The sequence below is a fragment of the Parambassis ranga genome, chromosome 8 (genome assembly GCF_900634625.1).
Source record: "Parambassis ranga chromosome 8, fParRan2.1, whole genome shotgun sequence".
Taxonomy (NCBI): domain Eukaryota; kingdom Metazoa; phylum Chordata; class Actinopteri; family Ambassidae; genus Parambassis; species Parambassis ranga.
Genome location: NC_041029.1, coordinates 11,333,802 through 11,356,316, shown reverse-complemented (window position 1 = coordinate 11,356,316; position 22,515 = coordinate 11,333,802). Strand labels below are relative to the sequence as shown.

Genomic DNA, 22,515 nt, shown 5'->3' with positions numbered 1-22,515 from the left:
AGATCCAGCATCTGGCTGCTGCATTCTTGTCATCCCTGCACATTGCCATCACAACCCTCACGAGACACAAAAGCCGACAGCCACAGACAGAGTTGTTTCCTGTCCCCCCAGCTGGAGTCAGGGGTGTGAGAAACATGCTCTCTGAGCTCAGAGTTATGGCCAGAGAGGCGAGCGGTATTCCACAGAACCAAATAACCCCATCCCACAGTGACAATGGTCCCCCTCTCCAACAGACACTTCACCCAAAAGACGAGGAGGAGAAACAAAGCAGGGATTCAGTGAGTGTTAACACAAGTGGCCCTGTCTATGACAAATACTGAGTTATGAATGAAGATAAAGAGGCTGCGACAAAACTCTCTGTTTCAACTGAGTCAGATAAAACTTCATTATGAACATATTCAGAGAAAAATCATTGGAATTGATTGGGAAGATTTGCTTAAATCCAACAGATGGCCTTAATCCTGGTGGGGTTTTGAATTAGAGGAGGGGCTGTCCCTTCAAAGTAAGGGCACACCCTCAGTGTGGCTTAACCAGCCTGAATCCCTGCCAGAGTGTTTTATGTTCCCTATTCAGCCCGAGGAAGGACTCTTTACATGTTTTTTTAAAAGGCAATTCATTTCACTATTACATTAGCAGACCCTTCAAAATTGCATGTAAAGCTAAAATCATTTAAAGGGCTGTAAACCAGCAGAATCAAATGTTCCCTTCTGTTAAATGGCATGCAAAACAAACTCCTTCCTGTGGAAAATTAGATCGTCGGCGTGCTGAGAAATGTTTCATTCACTGGTGGCTGTGGGTCACTTGCCTGATTTGTGATCAGCTGAAAAGCTGCAGAGGAGGTGTTCTTCACAGAGGGCATAAATAAACTGCCGTCTGCCTGAGCTATAAGTCATAGCTGTGGGGTCCTGGAGCGCTAAGCTGGTGGAAACATGCTTTAGTCAAAGTGTCTCTGTGGGAGGTCTTGTATAAACTAAAGAATATGAAATTATGGGAGTGACTGGGCAGCTGGATTCTCAAGTTCACAGAGGTCTTAAGCCAGACTGAGCATTCAGCAAGTTTGTGTGAATGAGTACAAAACACAGGAAAACAGTAGCACAGCAGAGGGCCACAGCCAAAATGAGATAAATGATTTTAGTGTAAAAGAAAAAGATGGTCCAAACTCATGAATTCACCTCTCCGAGGCTTTGCAGGAAGCAGAGATTTGTGAGTCGATTTGATGAACTCATGTCCACACCAACACATCAGAAAGCCCCAGATATGTTCTCTTTTGTTTTGATTGGCTAATTGTAGGCCCAGGAGGATGGTTCCTACACTACACTACACTTGTATTACTTCTGTAGACTCAAAAAATGTTAATGCACAACATAGTCTTCATCAGTACATTCCCATTCCATTTGATTTTCACACAAGCATACCTATAGCAGAAATGGAGATCATCTCTTTTATTTTGTTTACAGTACATATACAAAGCTAAACTAGCAGGCTTAGAACCATCTAAGCGCAGCAATCCATCTCATCCATCGCTCCCTTTATCAAACTCCATCTGACACCCAGTGACAACAAAGGGCAGCAGAGACATCCAGACCTGGAAAATCCCCTGTCGCTTCCAGGACAGCTGGGTGACATAATCCACCCCGTGAGTGCTTTGTCAGACTCTGCCCCGCCCAAAGGAGGACACCCGGAGGGGGGTGGGGGCATCTTATCAGGTGCCACTTCAACAGGGTGTTAGTGCGGAGAAGCAGCTGATCAGTCCAAAACTTCTCTCCTGACCTAATTTCCCATTTTATACACAACCATGCTTATTTAGTCATTTTTTTGGCTTAGACACAAAAACATTCAACACAAAAACAAAATATAAAGTTTCTTGAATCACAATGCTCCTGCTCACAACATGAAATAAGATTAGCCACAAAGTGTGGCATTTGCAGTCAAAAAAGAGAAAGGCTAATAACCGGGTTTGACCTTTGACCCAACCTGCTTCCTCATGTGAGTCACAAAGGGCAACACCACAAGCTGCACGCTGCTTACATGGGGTTAAACAAAAATACACACAGAGGAGCATTCACAGGATCACACAAATTACATGCATACATAATTACAAACTTGGTGCAGGGTAAACATTAGTGAATAAACCTGTGAGGTGAAGTGTGCTAATGTCTGAATATGTTGCTTTTTTTCGGTGATTTTAATATCCTCTGTAAAGCACTCTGACTTGCCTTGTGTATGAATGGTGCTATATAAATAAACCTTGAGATCTTGAGGTTCTTTCCAGGGGACTTTCAGAGGAATGGATACAAAGTGGAGAGAATAACCTTAAAGTCTTACTTGGCTGTAGTTTAAAGCATTTTTTTCTCCTCTCTAACACACTTTGCACTCACAAGGAAATAAAATCAAGCTCTCATTAGATCTTAAGTTGTAAAACTCTTTCTCTCTATCATAGTTTTGCAATATTGTTTCACACTGAATAGTCTTGCACGGTCAGTGGGTGATAAGGGCAGATGGGGAGTGTGTGCGTGCGTGCGTGTGTGTGTTAATGCAGCAGCTTGTTACACAGTAACCACGGATACGGAGGCAAACACAGAGCACCAATGTGGCACGCTTCACCAGGTAGTCATTAGAACCAGGCTGACCTTTGACCCCGGCCCAGGCCTCAGATAACATATGGCCATGTGTACCTGCTGTCAGTGGAGTCACTGGGCTGCGTCACTCAGTGTGGTGTTAAAGCAGCTGTTATTATTGGAAAAACCAAGGAGCAGGTTTCAAATGCAAAAATGTGGTATTAAAGGGGGCGTCTGATTTATCAATATATTTTCCCAGAGGTGACTAAGCGGGGGGGAAGTTTTGTTTCTATAAAAAATAATCAGGAAACTCCCTCAATGAGAGCATACCAAAACAAAAATGTCAGATTGTTGCTGATTTCCTTTCACACAATCATGTACTCAAGTGGCTGTTTATGCTTCCTAATTTGAGGTGTTTGGCTTTACGGGAAGATATTGTGTGGATTTTCTGTTGTGCTTACTCTCCCTTTCACTTTTTTTTCTTAAATCTAACCCCACCTCCTGTACGGACTTGCCAATTAAAATACATTTTTTCCACTTCTCTCCTGAGTCAGACATTCCAAATGGATTTCTTTCTGCTTCCCCATTTCTTCTGCTTCCTTCTCTTGTATTCTTCCCTCGCTCTTTATCTGGCCATCTGAGAAATTCTTGTCACGATTTTCATCTTGTGTTGCTGGGAAATACTGTTTACTTTTGTCAGACTATTTTTTACAACTTTTATTTTTCCATGCCATTAAGCACCCAACTGAGACAACAGCGATTTGTTTTGGCAGGCGAGCCCTCTCAGATAAGCCAGTGATGGATGGTGGCGGGTGCTGCTGACCATGCTGTTCGGTACTTTTTCATCTGGTCCAAAAGAAGGTGTCTGTTAATAAATGGCCTGTTTAACCCCTGAATAATGTGAGTGTTGTTTGGTATGAAGCATGTACAGTGAATGGAGCAGTTAAAAGGGCTTCATGAGCCTGTGGATTAATGAGACAATGATGTGACTGTGAGGAGGGGGAGGATGGAGAGAGAGAAGCAACAGCTGAGAAAGCCCTTTCAGTTTCTAAGTTGGTCTGTCTGTGCTGTGTGTCTGTCCGTGGTTAAGCCTGGCTGCATCTGTTATAATACACACACCCCAACGGCCTTATGGGTAGTGAAACCTACATTTTTGCAATTTGAGAAAAATGTCAAGCGTCTTTTATCACTGTGTGTGTTGTTTGTTTTTTTTTGATTATCACTTACACAAGTGTGACTAATTTATCTTCTGTAAGGAAACCAACACTTCACCAGAATCAAAGCCTTCATGTGCAAAACAACGTCTAGCAGACAGCTATAGTTGTGAGTTCCTCCATTCTGGGAGGTCACATTGCCAGAGAACGAGGCAGGATGTGGCAAACGTCTTCGCTGTATACCTGAGCCCCGGCTTTCATCTTCTCTCTCTCTCTCTCTCTCTCTCTCATCCCTCTCTTCCTGTGCTGCTGCTTTGCACCAACCCACACACTGCACGGCACGCTCGGGGAAAATAAAAAAGCCTGTAAGAAGCACATTTGTGGGAAAGAAAGATGCAGTTCACACTCAAGCTTTCCACTGAAATCTGTGGCTCTGTCTGCAAACTCAACACAAACATTCCCAGCGCTCTGCTCCATCTTTCCAAAGTGTCGCATTTTATCCTAAACATCATGTCAGATTTTCCCCCCACTGGTTTTTCTGGTCAGGAGACATGAGATGAGTCTAACATCCAGAAGTGTTGGATGAAAATCTGAAGCTTTTGCTGCTAATTGAAGCATCCAGTATGATGTTGCTGTTTTTGCTGGAAACACAGATGTAACCAGAAATGTAAAAGCCAGACTGGAATCAAATTTCACCTCATTATTAGATCCTCTAAATCTGACATTATATAGGATGTGTTTACATCAGTTTGTTGATGTTGTAATGAACTAAGCCTTAAACTGGTGTGCAAAAGTGCTGCTTATTTGTGGAGGTCAAGAGGTCACATTCATGTTGCAGCCATGTAGTCATCAGCATTCTGTTTATTTATGATGATGCATGATTTAATGTGTTTGTGAGTCTCTGAAAGACTTCACAACAAGTAGTAGCTACAGTAGCCAAAGCTGAGGATTCTTAATCAGGCCACACACTGGTTCCCTTCTGGGCCTTTGCTGTTCTGTGTGTTGTCCTTAGATTACAACCAAGTCGCTGAGCCTATTCTGATGTCGTATTTTTATCCCTCCTTCAGCGTTTTTCTCTGTTGCCAAAAAGGATTAGGAACTTATCTTTTAATTCCACTCAAGCATCAACTCTGCACGTCATCCTGCAGTCCTGAGGTGAATGACTTCCAGCGCCAGTGGTTGGGGGAACGGCTGACTCTTTCCTGTCCGGCCACAGAGGAGATGTTTACTCTTTTTTATTAGGCGTAGTCGTTGATGTGGCAGAAAAGCTAGCAGGGAGAGAAAAGGGGTGAAGACGTGGGTGGTGTTAGGCATTTAAATCAGCCAGGGGCTTTAGGCTGTTGCATTTTATGAGGTGAGAGACCTTTGTTGCTTCATTCAGACTGCTTTACACCGAGGTCACCGCAAACACATTAGACATCACACCAGTGTGTGACCCGGCCTCGCTCACTGCACCGATGATTTATTGACTTAATGAAAGAATGACATCACCGTCTTAACCCTGTAATTGGTTACATGCAAGTTCTCTACTGGAGAAAATTAGCATCTGCATGAACCTGCTATGCCAAGACACCACTCACGTGTTAATTACAAATTGCACGGCACATCACTAATAAGATATGTGCTGCAGGCAAGCAGACAAAAAACAGGGAACACCTATACACTGAGGCTGAGATTAGCAGGCAGCCTGAAGCCATTCATTACACGAGATCCTCCTTCTACATAAACAATGGTTTACTGCTGAGAACCATAAACAGAGAATTTAGACAGCCAGCAATCATTCTCTGTATGGATTCAGCATTTTGCAATCATGTACATGTAGGCCGTGCTAACAAGAAGGCTTGATGTCATTCTCACGACATGTTGCTTGAAGGAAACCTTATCAGATGTTCTCATTCAGAAAACCAAACAAGGGAAAGAAAGCAACGAAAAAGCATGTAATCGCAGAGGGCTGACTAACGCATCAGTTTAGACGATGGCATGACTCCTCCATGTTTGAAACCAGGGGGTGGAAACAGGTCACTGTGGTCATTCAAACAAGGAGGGAAAAGTCTGGGATGTTATCAGAGTGAGCGATCTGGACATAACATGTGCAAGGCCTCATAAAGGAACAGCAGCAAACTTTAAAAACAGCACTGTGTCACCAAGTCAAGGGGAGGGACACACTTACATAATGACAACCCCCCCCCCCTTCACACACCCGAGAGCAACAACAAAAAACAGAGGAGAGAAAGGACATCTTTGAAAATGCAGACAAAAGGGTGTCTGTCTCCAACACATTTACCTAAGAGAGTCATAAGAGAGCTTAATAGTGTACATTTACCCTAAACCTTCAAAGGTCACTTTTTTAACCCTAGATTGCCTGTTCGGCCTCTTTGTAAGAACACATTTGATTAACCATCTTATGTAAAAATATATAGTTTTATAATACTAACAACAATTTGTGACTTTGTAGTTGAGCAGAAATGGAGTAAAAAGTGTCAGAAGTCAGGGTTAAATTTAGAATTCACCAGGTGAAGGAGCCAAGAACACAAGTTTGTCATTTCAACTTAGTATCTGAGTATATGTTCATCTTTAAATGACTAAACAAACGCACCTTGGTGCATGTTTAAGAGAGCACATCATGAACATCTCTCCTCCACCACACAGAATACAAACTCCGACAGAGGTTGGAACTTTATCTCATGCCCTTGCACCATATTAGAAGTCATCGAAACCCCATTTTACATCAATCAGATCCATATCTCTGACACTTCCTGGTCGATGCTTTACAGCTGAGGCCTTGTAAAACATAAGAGCTGTGTTTTCTGACCCAGTTATGACTACGTCTGTTTGTTCCAGTGGCTTAGAAAGTTTTCGCGTTCCCCAGGTCACGGTTGAACTTCTCATATTTATGTTAGCTGAACCGCAGGCTGGCAGGCTAATTCACTGGTATGTGTTTTCATTAGGTCTCTAGGGCCGGGTAGAGCTCCTTCACTAACGTGGTTCCTTCTGAACTCTAACCTCGGCTTTAATGGGAAGCCTGGCACAGAAGGAGGGTCAGGGCTTCAGAGTGGACTCACTTAGACTTAAGGTAACAATTTGAGGATGCGTAACAGGTTATGTAACCTTGTCGCTGGACACTTAATGACTCGGTAGGGCCTGAGGAATGTCCACTCTCAATAGCTCTCTTTTACATCAGTTGCTGTTTTGTGGCAACAAAATTAGCTTTGGTATGGTAAGATTGGACAAATCCTGCTCTGTGTGCTAGATAACAGCTATGTAGGGCATGTGATCAACCACTAGCAATGTGCTCAGCCACAAGCCATAAAACCTGAACAGAGGAACCTGTCATCCAGCCATTCCTTCTTTTTATTCACTCCTTCCCTTCAAGTCCCTGAAGGCAGTAAGAAAAAGAGTCATCTCCTCATTTAGAAATACTTTTATTCTTTACTTTTATTCAAGAAAAAGTGCTTAATATGATATATAGGTTCACATAAACTTGTTTTTCTGTGTTTAATGTAGTTGCTGGTCAAACAAAGTAAGATATAGCACAGAAGTGACTTGAAGCCCAATCCCAAAGTGTGCACACGATGCAGATCGAGCCAATCAGAAGCAAGGAAACCTGTCTGTATTAAATCTGGTGTCTGTGACATTCCCAGGCTGGTGCACCTGTGGTAATGCACAAAATAAGACATTACATGTGTGATCTGAATTAAGCATTCACATTGTAACTCTTTCTGAATGCAATCTGAGTGCCTAAACAAAGTTGATTGACAATCCCTTTCTTTCATATTGCTAGCTTAGCTTAGCTCCTACACCACAGGCTAAACCGTGGCCCCTCCAAGCGTTACACCCCCCAATCTGTGTGCCAGAGCCCGGTTCACTTAATAATAATACACATGCGAACCTGTTGACATCATGCATTAATAGCGTTAAACATCAACAATGAAAATGTTGCTTCTACCCCCAAGCCCCTTGCTACATGTTGTCCTCTCTCTCCTCTTCGCTTCTGACTTCTCTCCACTCACCACCATCTAAAAAAAAGGCAAAAAGCCACAAAAATAACTTTTAAAAAAAAAGAAATGGCTGACCCAAATATGAACAACTGATACCCACCCATCTTATGGCTTCTTGCCGGCTACTACAAGCAACAACAATGCTTCTGGTGAGCAAACGTCTAACACTGTCTCGTTTGGGCTCATCACTCAACTGAAGCCAAAACCACAGCCTCCACCACTAGTTCCTTTATTGTCTGGGAAAGACACTCAGCTGAGGAAGACACTTCTGTGTGTGTGTGTGTGTTTTTATTTGCTTGAGGTCAGCCCAGACCTTGGTCTTTCAGTCAGTGGCTTTCTTAAGCAAGCCCCTGGAGGTTAGGTGACACATTTCCCATGATGTCCAGGTCACCATCACAGCAGACATCACACATCCTGACTTTGGTCACTTGAACGTTACATAATTTCAAACTTGTACATCAACATTAATGGACTTTCCAACCATAGGCTGTGCCACTGTTTGCTGATGAGCTGTCTAATGGGATGCTTTAAATTCTTCTTTAATGACAGAGCGAGCAAACAAACAACTCTCCCACAGATAAGAGAGAGAGAGAGAGAGAAAAAAAAAGCCTCAAGGCAGATTTCAGGTTTTGTGTGAGAAAAAGTCAAGTGTCACCTGCCAAGTCTAAAGATAGCAACAAGAAAACAACCCAACCGAAAAACATACCTGAAACACTAATGTGTGTGTCATGATGGGATCAGCAGGATTATTATAAGGAAGCACCTCAATCTAAAATACATAATAAGACTGAAGATAATAAAGAGATTAATAGATTAATGATATAGAGATTAAGGGTTTTATTATTGTGTACTGCTGATAAATGTTTATGTTTGTTTCTAATAAGCTCCTGTCACTCGCCACCACTTGCCAGCTGGATTGCATCTAATTGGGTCCGTCCTGTTAAGCGCATTCATTGGCTCCCAGCGCTGAGCGTCAGCGCAGGAGGGGGCTGGTCCCTCACTAGGAGTTTATTGTCAGGAATGTGTAGTAGCACTCAAACTTAATGCAGCGCACCGACTTGCGTCTCGCTCCTTGCGTTCTGTTCAGTACGCACGTAACCTGGATTATCTCTATATTTTGTGGTTTCACGTATAACTCCTGACATATTTGTTGTTGCTTTTTATTTATCATGCGAGTTTTTACTTGAGCGGAGCAGAGAATTTTTTGTTTTGTTTTTGTTTTGTTTTTTTGGCTGAGGAAGAGTGGTTCATTTCAAAGCGCGACTTCGATGCCAAATTCAGCAACAATGAATAAACACGGAATGGTGACAAAAATCCACACCCGGATAAGAGCCGACCCGTTCACGGCTAATTATGAGCTGGTGGGAAAAGAGCTGGGCAGGTGAGTTTTGTTTGCTCCACGTAATCCCGTGTGTGTGTGCGTGCGTGCTCTGTGTTTGTGCGCTGGATTTGCTACAATATCTTGATTAATCTTCGAACAAATCGGGTTATCATATTAGATTTTTCTGCACGTGTGGAGAGGGAGCGTGTTAATTGAACATTTCCAAATCCTGCATTCCATCCGCTGCCGGAGCTGCGCTTTTGGCACATGGAATGCGTAATGGTTAAAATGCGCTTTAGTGCGTTTTGTTTTTTCTGGTGTTTTGCTTTTAAAATGTGAAGACACTGAGGCTAGAGAGGTTCCAAAAAAATCTGTCAGATCTTATCTCACATAAGTCACAGCTACTGCCCTCATTGTGTTTGTCTGCTATCTGAGAAAGCATCTCTGTGTGGGGTTTTGAAACACCACGTCAGGTTTCAGTTACAACTGCATGAAACACAGACACATGTAACTATATATGATCCTCTGTTCATCAGCAGCTCCTCTTTCTCTGCGTGTCTCTGTCAGCCAGATGCATTCTGTGGGTAACACTTGTGTGAATGTGGGGACATCAGACCATCAGTCCAGTCATATTTCAGTGGGCAATCCCCAGTGTGCTAGACTAATGGCAGCATTCTCACCTAAGACAAATGAGCTGCATTTCATTTCTCAAGTTACAGCAGTTTGATTGACTTTCATGCTACTGGAGAGTTGAAGTCTGAAGTCTGGTATCAGCCAGTTTCTCATGTCAGACACTGACTGCGGGACATCCGGGACAGCAGCCAGACCTGACAGTATGGACTATAGGCTGCATCAACACTGAACTCTCACCCTTCTTTTCCCATGATTTCAACTCAACGCCACCATCAGGCCTCATAATCGCATTAAGTGCAGGAATGTACATAGTGCTGCATGGAAAGAGATCAGCTGCATACATTAGGGTGTTGGTGTTAGAACCTCTAGGTGCCACAGTGTAATTATTCCCACAGAAATAATGAGGCATTATCATCTTTGCATCATGAGCTCCTGCAGCGGAGAGCACAAAATGTGTTGCAGCCAAAAGCAGGAAGAGAAGCCCATGTCATATGTCATCCTGTCTGTGAGAGCTGTCATTTCTCATTGCACTTCAGACATGAGTCAGTGGCCCTGCTGAGGGAGACAAAACGCAGACTCCACAGGAAACCAGTTTCTTAATCAAATTAGCACCATCTCAAGTGCTGTGGAGGAATTCACAGGAAGGTTGTCTGCTGATGACAGACAGATGGATTCTTGCAAATGACCTGTCTGATCTGCAAAAGTGAATTTATACATCTACTGAAACTTATCTGTGCATCGCCCTGGTAGTGTAGTGTGTCAGACTGTGAACATGACCAGCTGGAAGACTGTGACCTCTGACCTGTTGCCAGCCTTTGAAAAGGCCTCCTGTTGCTCTTTTCTGAAGTCACTAGTCATTTCTTTTCAGTCCATGTGTAGTTCCCATCCCACGGATCTGAACTTGGCTAATTAAGGATGAAAAAGCTCTGATGGCTTTTGCTTTTTCACTCCCAACAATGACTCGTCACCATGTCTGTGAGACGAAAGGGACCGGGGCCTCACAGCAGCTGGGGTGCTAGCCAAAACAGAACCAGACTTCAAGCCAGAACAGTTGCTGTTTTTGGTCTGCAGCACAGTGGCTTTTGGAGTAAGACTGTGTGGGAAAATGGCTGGCACCACACTTACTGGACTTGGCCACTTCATTTAGATTCTCTTCATCTTTTCACATCCTGTAAATGTGAACTGTGCAGCCCATTAAAGCACTGAGATGTTGAGGTTTACAGTGTCTGTTTTCAGAGGCTCCAACCTGACTGTAGCAGCAGTCACCCCCTGCCTGGTGTACCCAGCTCGCGGTCAGGTGGGTGGTCTTGATCTCGAGGCTGCCTGTGTTTAGCTGACTGGTCAGCTTTTGTACGACTGTCAAAGGAGACGCAGTCTCTGGCTAAGGGTCTGGGCGGAGGCGTCGACACAATTCCATTTGTCCCCCTGCCGCTGTCAGCTGTGAAGAAAGGGAAGTGGACAAGGCCTCATTATCAGCCTGGGAGGGACGGCTGGTGTGACAATTCTGTGCACATCGGACATCCTGCCCGCACCCACGGCTGACCCCTAACACCTCCTATGAATCCATCAGCGTGTACAGACACAAAAAGACTGGTGCCGATGATGAGGATTAATCACATGTTTTACCAGTGACATCCAGCAGCCAGTCTGTTGCATCTCTTTGTTTTTGTTTGTCCAATAAAGAGCTCATACTCTTATCAGGACCCTGCCCACTCTTTAGCAGCTCTTGCCAAAAGTGTTAGCCTTATCTGCCTCCTGTCAGACCCTCCTGAAGGCAAGAGGAAGAGGAGGGGAGACGGCATATGTGTGGTCAATAACGGTCCTTTGCTTTTCTTTTTTTTAAATGATGCCGCTTCGCCTTCTTATCTCTGAACCGTTCCATGACCTCGCCTTCAGCGGTGCACTTTTTGGCTGGCTGGAGGGCTTTTCCAAATCATATGTCTGACATCGCAGTTTAACTATCATGAAAAGTAATTTTAGCCTTTAATTTGCAGCACTTTAAGTGACCTAAATTTAATCCAGTGGCAACACACAACCATCTCTGACCAAATATATTTGTGGTTGTGATTTTTTTTTTTCCCCTGCCTCCTCACTAATCACTCTTCTCCCCTCTCTCTCTCCCTCACTCTCTTTGCCCAGGGGAAAGTTTGCGGTGGTGAAGAAGTGCTTGGAGAAGGCAACGGGAAAGCAGTACGCGGCCAAGTTCCTGAGAAAGCGACGGAAGGGCGCGGACTGCCGTATGGACATCTTGAACGAGATCGCCGTGCTGGAGTCGGCCAAGGCCAACCCCTACGTGGTGGGACTGCACGAGGTCTACGAAACCAACGCTGAAATCATCCTCGTTCTGGAGTGGTAAGACAATACTACAGACACTCTACTTCAAACACTCTCAGGTCTGACTTGCATGGTGATAATCTGTTTGACCTTCTAGACTTGATTGTGAAGGAGAAAACCCTGTAATCATCACTTGGTTAAAAAAACCCTTCCACCTCTTAAGGTCTCTCATGCAGATGGACGGGGAATGCCTCACAACAAACCCACATCAGGCAGCGTTCTGTGTGTTGCATGACGAGAATGTCAGAGCGTCAGTGTGTTTGTGTGACTTAGTCTGCATATCTGTCCGATCTGACCCTTTTTTGTGTGCTCATTGCTGAGAATAACATATGCACACACACACACACACACACGTGTCAAACGTACTAACCTGGTGTTATTCTTGCATGCCTTATATGGACATTCTCACTCAGTCTGTGGTTAGGTTCTTGTTACCCTAAGTGACTCAGGAAGTGTCACTTTAACTACTAACATGGTTGTGCTGCATGCACATACACAATCTGAGAGAGCTTGTGCATTGCCAGGTTACCCAGGCCGTCTGGTTAGGTATTAAGTGGCATGATTAATTAGGATCTGGAAAGGCTTCTTAGCATCGCCGCTGGTGAGGTGTGTCACTGCACTCACCTCATAACACCGGGCGAGTGTGCTTGAGCTACGCTCCCCTGACACAGATCCAGATCATTGAACGGGCCGTCAGGAAGCCCTCTCCTGGCCCGGTGCTCGCTACTCTTTCCCATCCCAGACATGGAATGCTTTTGCAGAACAAAAGCCTCTCTGTGGGGTGGGCTGTGTTTGACCTCTGACTGAAGTGTGAAAGGGGAAATGGCACCATAGTTCACCCCTGCATGCCTGCAGAGAAAACATAGCAGGAGGTCAGTCGGCACTGGGCCTCAGTTCCTCTGCAGCTGCCAAATGAGCTGCATGGGGAGCTATCAGAGCCGGCACATGCACAGTAATTCACAGCTTTGGTTTTTAAATGTCACTTATCGTCAGCTGTACCGTACATGTGCAAAAACACTCAAAGTGCGACCTTTGGGGGGGAAAAAGCTGCATCTTCAAACTGTCTGACCTCAGTATGAGTTTTTAAGAATTGCAAACCATTTTCCATTTCCTGTGGGTTTAAATGTATGCAGCGAGCAAGGCTCCCAAAAGTAGCACAGTGCCGCACTGGTAAAAACGTGTGTGTGCATACACACACATACTTCTTGTAACTATAACCACATCCTTGTCAATGTCAGAGAAAAGGGGTTGAATTCTAATCATCTTGAAAAGTGCAGCCCCAGCGTGCGTCAGTACCACAGAAACCCTCAGCATAATGACTAGTTTGAGAGATGGACACTTTGATGAAAAATGAATCACCTCAGCTTTTTTTTTTTTTTTTTTTGCACACAGAAGCTGAAACTCTAAAGGGTTTCCCTTTGAGAGACAATCTTCCTGTGCTTCACAGTTAAACTGCAGTGAATCTTTGTTCACTTTCCCAAGGTGAATTTTAGTCAGAGCGTCATGCTATTTTCTTTTTTCTTATTTTAGTATCCTATTAGCTACAGTAGAATCTTATGCGTATCACAATGCACACCTCGCTTGACTTTAATTACACTGTACTAGAAATACAGCCAGCAGTCAGACAGAGTTTGGCTGCTGGAAGCTAGTTGACAGGGTGCTGTCTGTGACGTCAATGGGCACCCAGCTTGGTGCTCAGCCAAGAAGGGCTTTGACCAAAAGGCTTAACTGGAGAGGAGATTGACTTGTTTTGTTATTCACTATCTCCAGTCTTTAAAGGAGCCATTTGTAAAAAAAGATTTAGTACCTTCACCTGGAAGGCGTAGCTGCTCACTTCACTAATGATGAAACCATCTAGTCCAAATAAATGGAAGCTTGCTAGCAGGAGCTATTTTTTAACGTAGATGCTGAAACCAGATTCTAGGTTTCCACTGTTTAAAACGTCTCCATCCTTGGCCAATGGCATCAGGCTGGGTTAGAAATTCCCCCCTGAGATTAATAAAGTATTTCTGCAACTCGGTGCATAGATGTTATTTCATCACCTTCAGGTTAACTAATCTGTTTTTGAATCTTTAAATGGTTTGGTCTAAATGTAGCACCTGAGTACATTCTTGAATTTAAACAAATTGGTCTTTTCAATTCCCTTCAGGCGCTCTGCTGACAGCTTAATGAAGCACGTTCCGGGGTCAAACCTTTAACTGTTGACACATACAGTAAATGCTCGCAGGTCAGGCTGATGTTAAGATGTCAGTTTCAGGTTTTCTGACAGCAGTGACTCAGTGAGAAGATTTAGTTTCATTGTTTTTTTTTTTATGAAAAACATCTGTCCAAGCACATGTCTTTGAGTTAAATGAAACACCACCGCCAGGCTGGCTCGGTGTCCGTGTGCAGATCAGTGTAAACAAATTGAGTTTTATTGTTTGTCTCCTCCTGCTCTTAAACTCTTCGGGGGTTATTAGGTGGGATTGAGACTGTTTGCAGGAAGCGGGGGCTGTGGGATATCCTCAAAATCCTCCAAAACAATATGGTTTGATATTTCCACAGCTGAAGTTAGTGAAGAGTGCAGGTTTAGGAGGCTAACTGAAGGGGATTGGAAGGTGCCGGTTATGTAACGGTCATGCCCAGAGCCTGGTCACAAACTTTGAGGATAAAAACAAGCATGTGTGCCTTCTAAATCCTCCACACATGGTTGTAGTTTTTTTTGGAGGGGAGTGAACTGTCAGCTTCAGGCATTGATCTGACTGATGGAGCATCTAAATCCACCATGACTCCGCTTCGCTTGATATTGTTACACAAGTGTAGCAAGACCAGGCAGGAATCTGACTGTTCTTTCCACAAAATTGGTAATTTCTGCACCTGGCTACTGCACAGTTCTCCTTTATTAGCTGGCTTCTGTCTTGCTTTCCTCATTTTTTCAGTTAAATAGCCATATATCAGACCTTAACTGAACCTGTGTGCACTGATAAGCCTCCTTATCTCTGTAATATTCCTGAGGCTGTGACGGTACATGCACAGGCGTGGTCCCTAAAATTACATTGATTCAGGTTCAGGTGATTCAGGCATACAGTGTGTAGATGTGGATGGACTTTGTTGCTCCAAGCCAAAGTACACTAATGAGGAGACGGATTGTTGCGTAATGTTAAGAAAGTGGAAATGACTTTAGAGGCTAAAAGTGTACGAGTTGGAATTTGCCATTGTCAACTTGTGTTATTCAAACTGGGAGGAAGGGCGTGTTTGTGCTTTTTAAAGCCAAATTTATTATGACAAGTTAAAGTGAATAATCAAAAATGAATCATAGGGTGGCCATGCTTTTTTTTTTTTTTCCTCTCTAAGTTTTCCTTCCTGTGCTTTCTCCCTGCAGCGCTGACGGTGGCGAAATCTTCGACCAGTGCGTTGCCGACAACGACGATGCCTTCACCGAGAAAGATGTGATGCGACTGGCCAAGCAGATCCTGACCGGCGTGGCCTTCCTGCACCGGAACAATGTGGTGCATCTGGACCTAAAAGTAAGCACGGCGACAGATTACATGACGATGTGGGACGATGCGATTCCCCCCCTCGAGTGTCAGACTCAGACGGATATTATTTCTGTTATGCAAGCACAGCTCATTCAGTGTGTCATGACCCTGTTCCCATGAGGAAGCAGTCAGGAAGAGAACCTGACCGACATATCATGTTTTCTTTGATGGTTCCTGACTCCAGGTCCTTTCTCCTTTCTTAAGTGTCGTGTTTCTCATTACACACGTTACACAATGTGTTCTAGTTTACAATTCACACATCCTTGTACCCTGCAGTGTCTGACACTCCCTACACGTAAGAGCAACGGTGCCAAAAAATCAGAATGGACTACATTATAGTGTACAAAGCTGCATCACTGCTTGCACCATGGTACACTTTCTAATACACTGGACTAGAATGTAGTAAGAACACCTTTGTAGTCTATGTGCTCATCCACAAGAGAGTATAATCCCCACCTTAAGATGCCCTTGTGGTTTAAAGGATGATAGTCTGATAGTCTTGTACTCTTCAGTACACACACTATCAATGGAGCCTTCTAAGTGTTTGGCAGAGCCATCCTACCTGTTTTCAGTCTCATCCAATAGACTTAATGGAATTATCGGAGCTCAGAGCAGCTCTGACGAACTCACCCCCGATCCTCCTCTGTGGAGCAGTTACTGCTTGACTCATTCACAGACATGCAATTAGATGCCAGACCTGAAAATGCCTGAATAATCATTAGTCATTATATAACATACTTTTGGCTAATCTGTGTATGTGTGTGTGTCTTCTTTAGCCACAGAACATCTTGCTGACCAGTGCCAGACCTCTGGGTGACATCCGCATTGTGGACTTTGGTTTGTCCAGACGTATGGACAACATCACAGAAGTCAGAGAGATCCTGGGCACGCCAGAGTATGTGGGTAAGTCCTGCTGTCTGGAGTTTACATACCAAGAACCATCTATGCTATTTGTTATTGTTTGTTTTTGTCATGCCTAACTTCGGCCCTGTGTTTGTGTTGCAGCACCAGAGATCCTCAACTATGAGCCCATCAGCACAGCCACGGACATGTGGTGAGTGTCCTGCTACTTCCCCTTATTCTCAGCACAGTGACATCACCTCCACTAAACGCAGCTTTTATGTCTAGACCTTTGACCACAAGATAACCCTTGCTGCATACTTGCATGCACGTCAATTAATGACTTACCACACAAAGGTGGCAGTCGGCCAAATGTGTCGCAAACATCAAAAATGATGGCTTGCCTCACGAACCTTGTTCTTTTTCCCAGGAGTATTGGGGTCCTGACATACGTCATGCTGACGGGTGAGTCGCCCTTCCTGGGTGACAACAAGCAGGAGACATTCCTCAACATCTCCCAGGTCAACGTGGACTACCCAGAGGACACGTTTGATGGGATCTCCTCCCTGGCTGTCGACTTCATCAAGTCCCTGTTGGTTAAAAACCCCAGGTGAGGCTGCGATGGTGATAAGATGTTACAGGTTTTCATCAGCATCATCTTCAGTTGAGTTGACACAGAGAGGATGTGAGTCAGGTTCACCCGAACACGGAAGTACATCCGCTCGAGTGCATGTGTGGTAACAAGATTTGCGTCACTTCACCCAAGTTATTTCCTTTTTTTTTTGGTAGTAAATTCACATGTAAAAAGAAGAGAATTTGTAGATCGTCTGGATATGAATTTACATACACGAATCTGCTTCTCTAACCCCTGATTTGTCACGCAATTTGTTTGGAAAAGTAGCATCAGGCTCTTGTCTCCCATCCAGAGCCACAGCCGTTTAATTGCAGCAGATTAGTGGTAGCATTTGGAGAAAGACAAAGATTCCACAGTGTTTGAGTAATCGAGGGGGAAAAAATCTTCACAGCAAAAAGTTGCTGTTCTTTTTTTTTTTTTTTCGAGACCAGTGTTGAAAAGAAATATGGCTGACTTCTGAGAGGATGGATCGAGTGAATGGGAAGATCTGTCGGTTATATAAACTCTTTGGGAATTTCCACTCATCCACGGTGTTATTGTGTTTGTGTGTACAGGAAGAGAGCCACGGCAGAAGAATGTCTCAATCACCCCTGGCTGAACCCCCACCCCCACCCCCACCCGCACCTCCACACCAGGTCGGCCTCCTCTTTGGATGAGCCAGAGTTGAGCCAGTCGGAATCAGAGCCCGAGAGCCCGGCTCCCTCCCCTGAACTGGACTTGATCGGGTCCTTCCTCATGTGCCCGGGAAAAGGAGAGCTGAAAGCAGGCCGTGATGCCTTCTCTTTCAACGAGCCGCCGTTCCCTACGCTGCCTGAAATACAGCAGGAGCTGATCTGCTGATGGGACGCCCAGCAGGTGGAGAGAAAGAGAGAGAGAGACTCCACGGAGCAGACGCTGAAAGCCGGTTTTGCCTGCAGCTTCTTGGTCTTGATGTGAAGCAGTGTTCACATTCTGTGGCTGCTGTACACCTGGCTGCTTCTAACTGCTGTGTTGTAGTTTGATACCTCTGTGTGTCTGAATAATACATGTGGAACATGAGAGTGGGAGAAGACACACAAAGACTTTGTCGCAGGACTGCACTGCTGCCTTTAAAGTGACTGAAGTGAGCTCAGCTCCACACTGGCTAGTTCACCCCCCTGCACACACACACTGGTTTCCAATTAGCCTTTCGGACTGGCAGAGGAGAGCTAGCCTCCTGCTTCCTGGAGAAATGACTTCACTCACTGTGTGCGCTCATCAAAACAAGTTATGCTTCAGCTGACCCAGACATACCTTCTGTGGTGAGCTGTGCTAAAGGAAGTTAAAGGTTTTGACAGATGGCTCTGCTTAACAAAAGAATTAAATGAATGCCAGACATGAACTCTTTCACTGTTTTTCTTCTGTGTTTATTTATATGCGTGTTAAACCACTCAACCCCTTAAATATTCAGATGCCTACATTTTAACATAGATATGGTAGCATTGTTATTTTTAAAGACAATCTTGAGCACTTTTGATTTTGTTATTGGACATCTATATGAAAACCAAAGGCCCATCGAGCACAGTCACATGTAGTACTGTATAGTCTTCATCACATGATGTGTTTTTTTTTATTTTCTTCATAAAGTGCCACTTTTTCAACCTCACATGTTGAATTGTTCACTCTTTTGTTGGCTATTGCACAAGTTGCACATTTTTACTTGCCATGAGATTTCATGCTCTTTGAATATTGTGAAAACATCAAAGCAAGAGGGAATTGCAGGGGTTAAAACTTTTGGAAGACAAAATACGACTGAAGGCACAGAATTGTATAAATATGTGATGTTTGCCCTTCAGGCTCTCGGGAGCAGAGAAGTTTGACAGAATTTCTCAAAAGAAAGTACTGAAAAATGTATATTGTGAGTTAGTATTAGGATGAATCTGTAAATGTTTTTTTATTACCTGTGTATAAATGATAACATCATTGTATCATGTCTTATTTTGTATATTAACTTGTACTTATTCCTGTTGTTTATTTTGCTCTTGTGTTTCAGGTTTGCACTTGTCCTTGTGGACGTTATGTTAAAATGAATAAATGTTGATGGCATGCATTGCAAAATGTAACTATAAAAAAATACATGTGCATTTTGTATCAAACTACTCTGTCTCTGTGTGACTGGTGTTTTAATTTTTTTTAAAAGTAGCAACATCTGAGGCCTAAGTGTCAAAACCTGCAGTTCCCCTTGTGGCCTCAGGAGGGCAGGCACCCAAACTGAGTCAGTCCTAATAAAGTTAGTTTATATATATCAAACTGTCAGTGATAGTGCCAGTTCCAACTCCTGAGGAGGTGGTGCATGAGCAGAGCTGAACCCACATGTCACTCAGCACGCTGTACCAGACTGCAAACATATTCAGTTCTGCATTTTAACCATTGACAGTAAAAAAAACTATGGACAGCTCCGACCGCCGCTATGTTTAAACTCAAGCTGTGATACAGCAACTGCCTGCCACTCAAAGCGGCAACGCCCATAATTATGCAACACTAGAAGGGGACCAGAATGTTTTTTTTTTTGTACCAGGCTGTAAACATGCAGTGAAGGTGGCCATTTTAACATGGGAGTCATGGGAAATGAATCGCTTCTGGAGTCAGCCCCCCAGCGGTTGCAGCATGAACTACAAATTTTGACTAATCCTCATGGACTTCAAGTCTGAAGCCCCGGGAGGCTGCCGCTTGATTTTGACATGAGGTCTGTGCTGATTGACTCACTGTCGGAAGCACCCTCAAGTGGCCATTTAAAGAACTGAACTTCATCTCTCAGCCATGGAGGTTACCTGTTGATTCTTGAATCCAAATGCAAAAATGAATGTGTGTGTGTGTCGCAGGCTAATATAGAGCATCTGTTTTTCCTCTCAGTGTATCTATTTACAGAAAGAGTATCACAAAGTCTTCCATAAATATCCTCTCTGAACAGGAAATGCCAGCATCCTGTAGAGAGAGAACACAGAGTAATACTTTCTGGTGAAGTAAACTTTCTTCTTTTCTGTCATGCACACACACTTATGCTTATTTATTTGTGTCAGGATAAACAATATCCTGGCCTTCTAATATCCTGAATTCTTGCTTTAATGTGCTCTTCCTCTTTTTGTCGGCACTGAGCCAGCGCAGCTCCTCTGCAGCCAATAAGGAGAAAGCAGGACTGCCTGCAGAATCCCTGTTCTGGTGGCTCTTGGCTCAGATCCACTCCTTACCCCTAAAGAAAATCCTGCTGCTGAGGAATCCCAGAAATGTTCATAACTGGCCTCCTTCCTCCTCTTTTTTTCCAAACCTCGTCCTGTTTGCCCCCCCCCCCCCCCCCCCCCCCCCCCTGTCTTCCGTATGTGGTTGGTTTTCTCTGTGGGAGGTGGTATTGTTTCCATACTACAACACACACAAACACATGTGGTCACTGAAGTGGTTGATTAAGTGGCTGTTTCTCAGAAGGACTCTTAACATGAGTTCATGTGCCTCTGATATTGACCATTAGAGGACGTGCTGTGTGCGGCAAAACAGCACTCAGCTCCCTTAGATCCAAACAAATACAAACATCAGTGTGGCATCCAGATAACCTGTTCTCAGCAGTCTCTGTGGATTCAGGACTGAGGTCTTTCTTAATGGTTTTTCAATGTAAACAAATATTCAAACGCCACAGTGAGATTTCTGAATCTATCCGTCTCTCTTGAGCCTGTGTCACAGCAAGATAACAATAAAGTAACACACTGATTTTCCGAGCACTATACCCAACCATGGCTGTGCGATGTTTTCGTTTCATGCTAACCAGCTGCATATTGTCCAGACCGGCCTGTCAGCGCCTGCAGCCATCATACTTTGATCCCCTGAGGTTAGCGTAAAAGCCTAGGACTGGGATTTGGAAATGTAAACCTCTCTGAAGGCTGCACAGGCCACACTGAACTGTAAAAGGTCAACACAATCAGTTATGTAACCTGACTGCAGCACAGTCTGTGCATCTACGTGCTGCATCTAAAAACCTTGCAAAACAAAATCAAATATTTGCCTATGTAAAGCAGCTTTCTTCGTCATAGTCAAATATTAAATGGGTGGATGAGGAGAATATGCAGAGGAGCCGCTCAGAATAGCTTATCTAAAAGATAGACAAACTATAATGTATTTTAAATGTGACCAATTACCTTGCATGTAACCACAGAGATGCAGGTGGTACCAAGAATAGCATAAAACACAACAAAGAACTATAAATAAAGATTTTCCAAACATTTTTATGTTCAGACTGAACCTTGATGACTCTGGACAAACTTTTGTCGACATCAAAGTACATTCAAATTATTGCAACTTCACAGGCTCATCTTGATTGTAAAAATGTCCAGAATGAATGGGCTCTCTATATAAATGTATTTATTTACAACTTACTGTACTTTGTTTGGAACTTCTGCTATGATCAGAGTCCAATAGTTTAAATAAAATAAAATAAAGAATTTGTTTGTTTGTATGCTTTGTATGTTCACAGGATGGACAGGATGTCATGTAGATGAGCTCCTAGCTCTTCAGCCACTTCAGGTGTTTGTTGTTTGATTACCTTCCCAGCCTGATGTGTGTCACCTGTGTGTAATTACCTCCTTAGTGTATTTAGTCTCTCACTCCAGTATCAGCTGTTCCAGCGGTCTAAATGTGTGTTTTTGCGTGATGTATACTTTTGGTTTTTGCCGCTGTCAGTTTTGCTTGTCTGCATGTGGCTTACTCGTGTATCTTGAGCAACTCCGACTTTTATTGTTGTTTCTGAGGAGTTCATGTGTTTCCAGCGTGCATATGATTAGATGTCCCACTGCAAGAGACACAAATAACTCTTTGGTTTCACCAAATAAAAGCTGTTTTTCTAGGCCAATCAGCTGCCTCCATGAATGTCCTACTTCCATTACTAGCTTGACATCGAGTGAGCGTTCCCAGCTCTTCTGTTTGTCTCTCCCTTGTCCCTTCTAACTGCTCTGCTTCCGCTGTCCCTGTCTGTCTCAATCTCACTATCTCCAGATCTCTTTGAGAGCACCGGTTTTCTCAGAAGCGGTTCCCCTCGCACCTTACATAACGGGGAAATTCCTTTACGCTTATGTTCCTGATTAGGCTGCCATTCTGAAGAAAGAGCGCCGATGTCAAAGAAGTCAAGAAAAAGCAGAGGGTTCAGGTTCAGAAAAAAACATCCTACACCTTCACAGCTCATCATTCACGTCGAACTCTTCTTTCTAATAACCTCAGCTCACCTTGTTGATGTCATTGATGTCCTCCACACTTTCACTGCTGCATTCCAGTGTTGACCTGCAGGTCTTGGCACAGACCTTTAAGACCCACATAAAACCCACAGTAAGCCCAGGCACTGTGGGCTGATGGATATCAGTAGCTGGTACAAATGGGCCTTAAGAGGGTCAAAACAAGACAAGATCCTGACCATCACCTGACATCTTAGCCCCCAAATCCTGGAGTATTTCACAGAGATAAGGCTGAGTGTGACACATAAAGCCTGCTTGAAGTTGTCCATGTTCCCTCACAAGAGTGGGACAAACATT

The 22,515-nt window shown here is 43.9% G+C and overlaps 1 protein-coding gene across 1 annotated transcript; it reads left to right on the top strand.

Annotated features, from left to right (window-relative positions):
• The first annotated feature begins 8,760 nt into the window (after positions 1–8,760).
• stk17al (serine/threonine kinase 17a like) lies at positions 8,761–19,107 on the top strand. The gene is made up of 7 exons (XM_028412644.1): positions 8,761–9,091; positions 11,804–12,016; positions 15,360–15,504; positions 16,293–16,419; positions 16,522–16,570; positions 16,787–16,966; positions 17,545–19,107. Exons 1-7 carry the CDS (start codon positions 8,979–8,981, stop codon positions 17,828–17,830), a joined length of 1,113 nt encoding a protein of 370 aa, XP_028268445.1. The 5' UTR covers positions 8,761–8,978; the 3' UTR covers positions 17,831–19,107.
• The last annotated feature ends 3,408 nt before the right edge of the window (positions 19,108–22,515 follow it).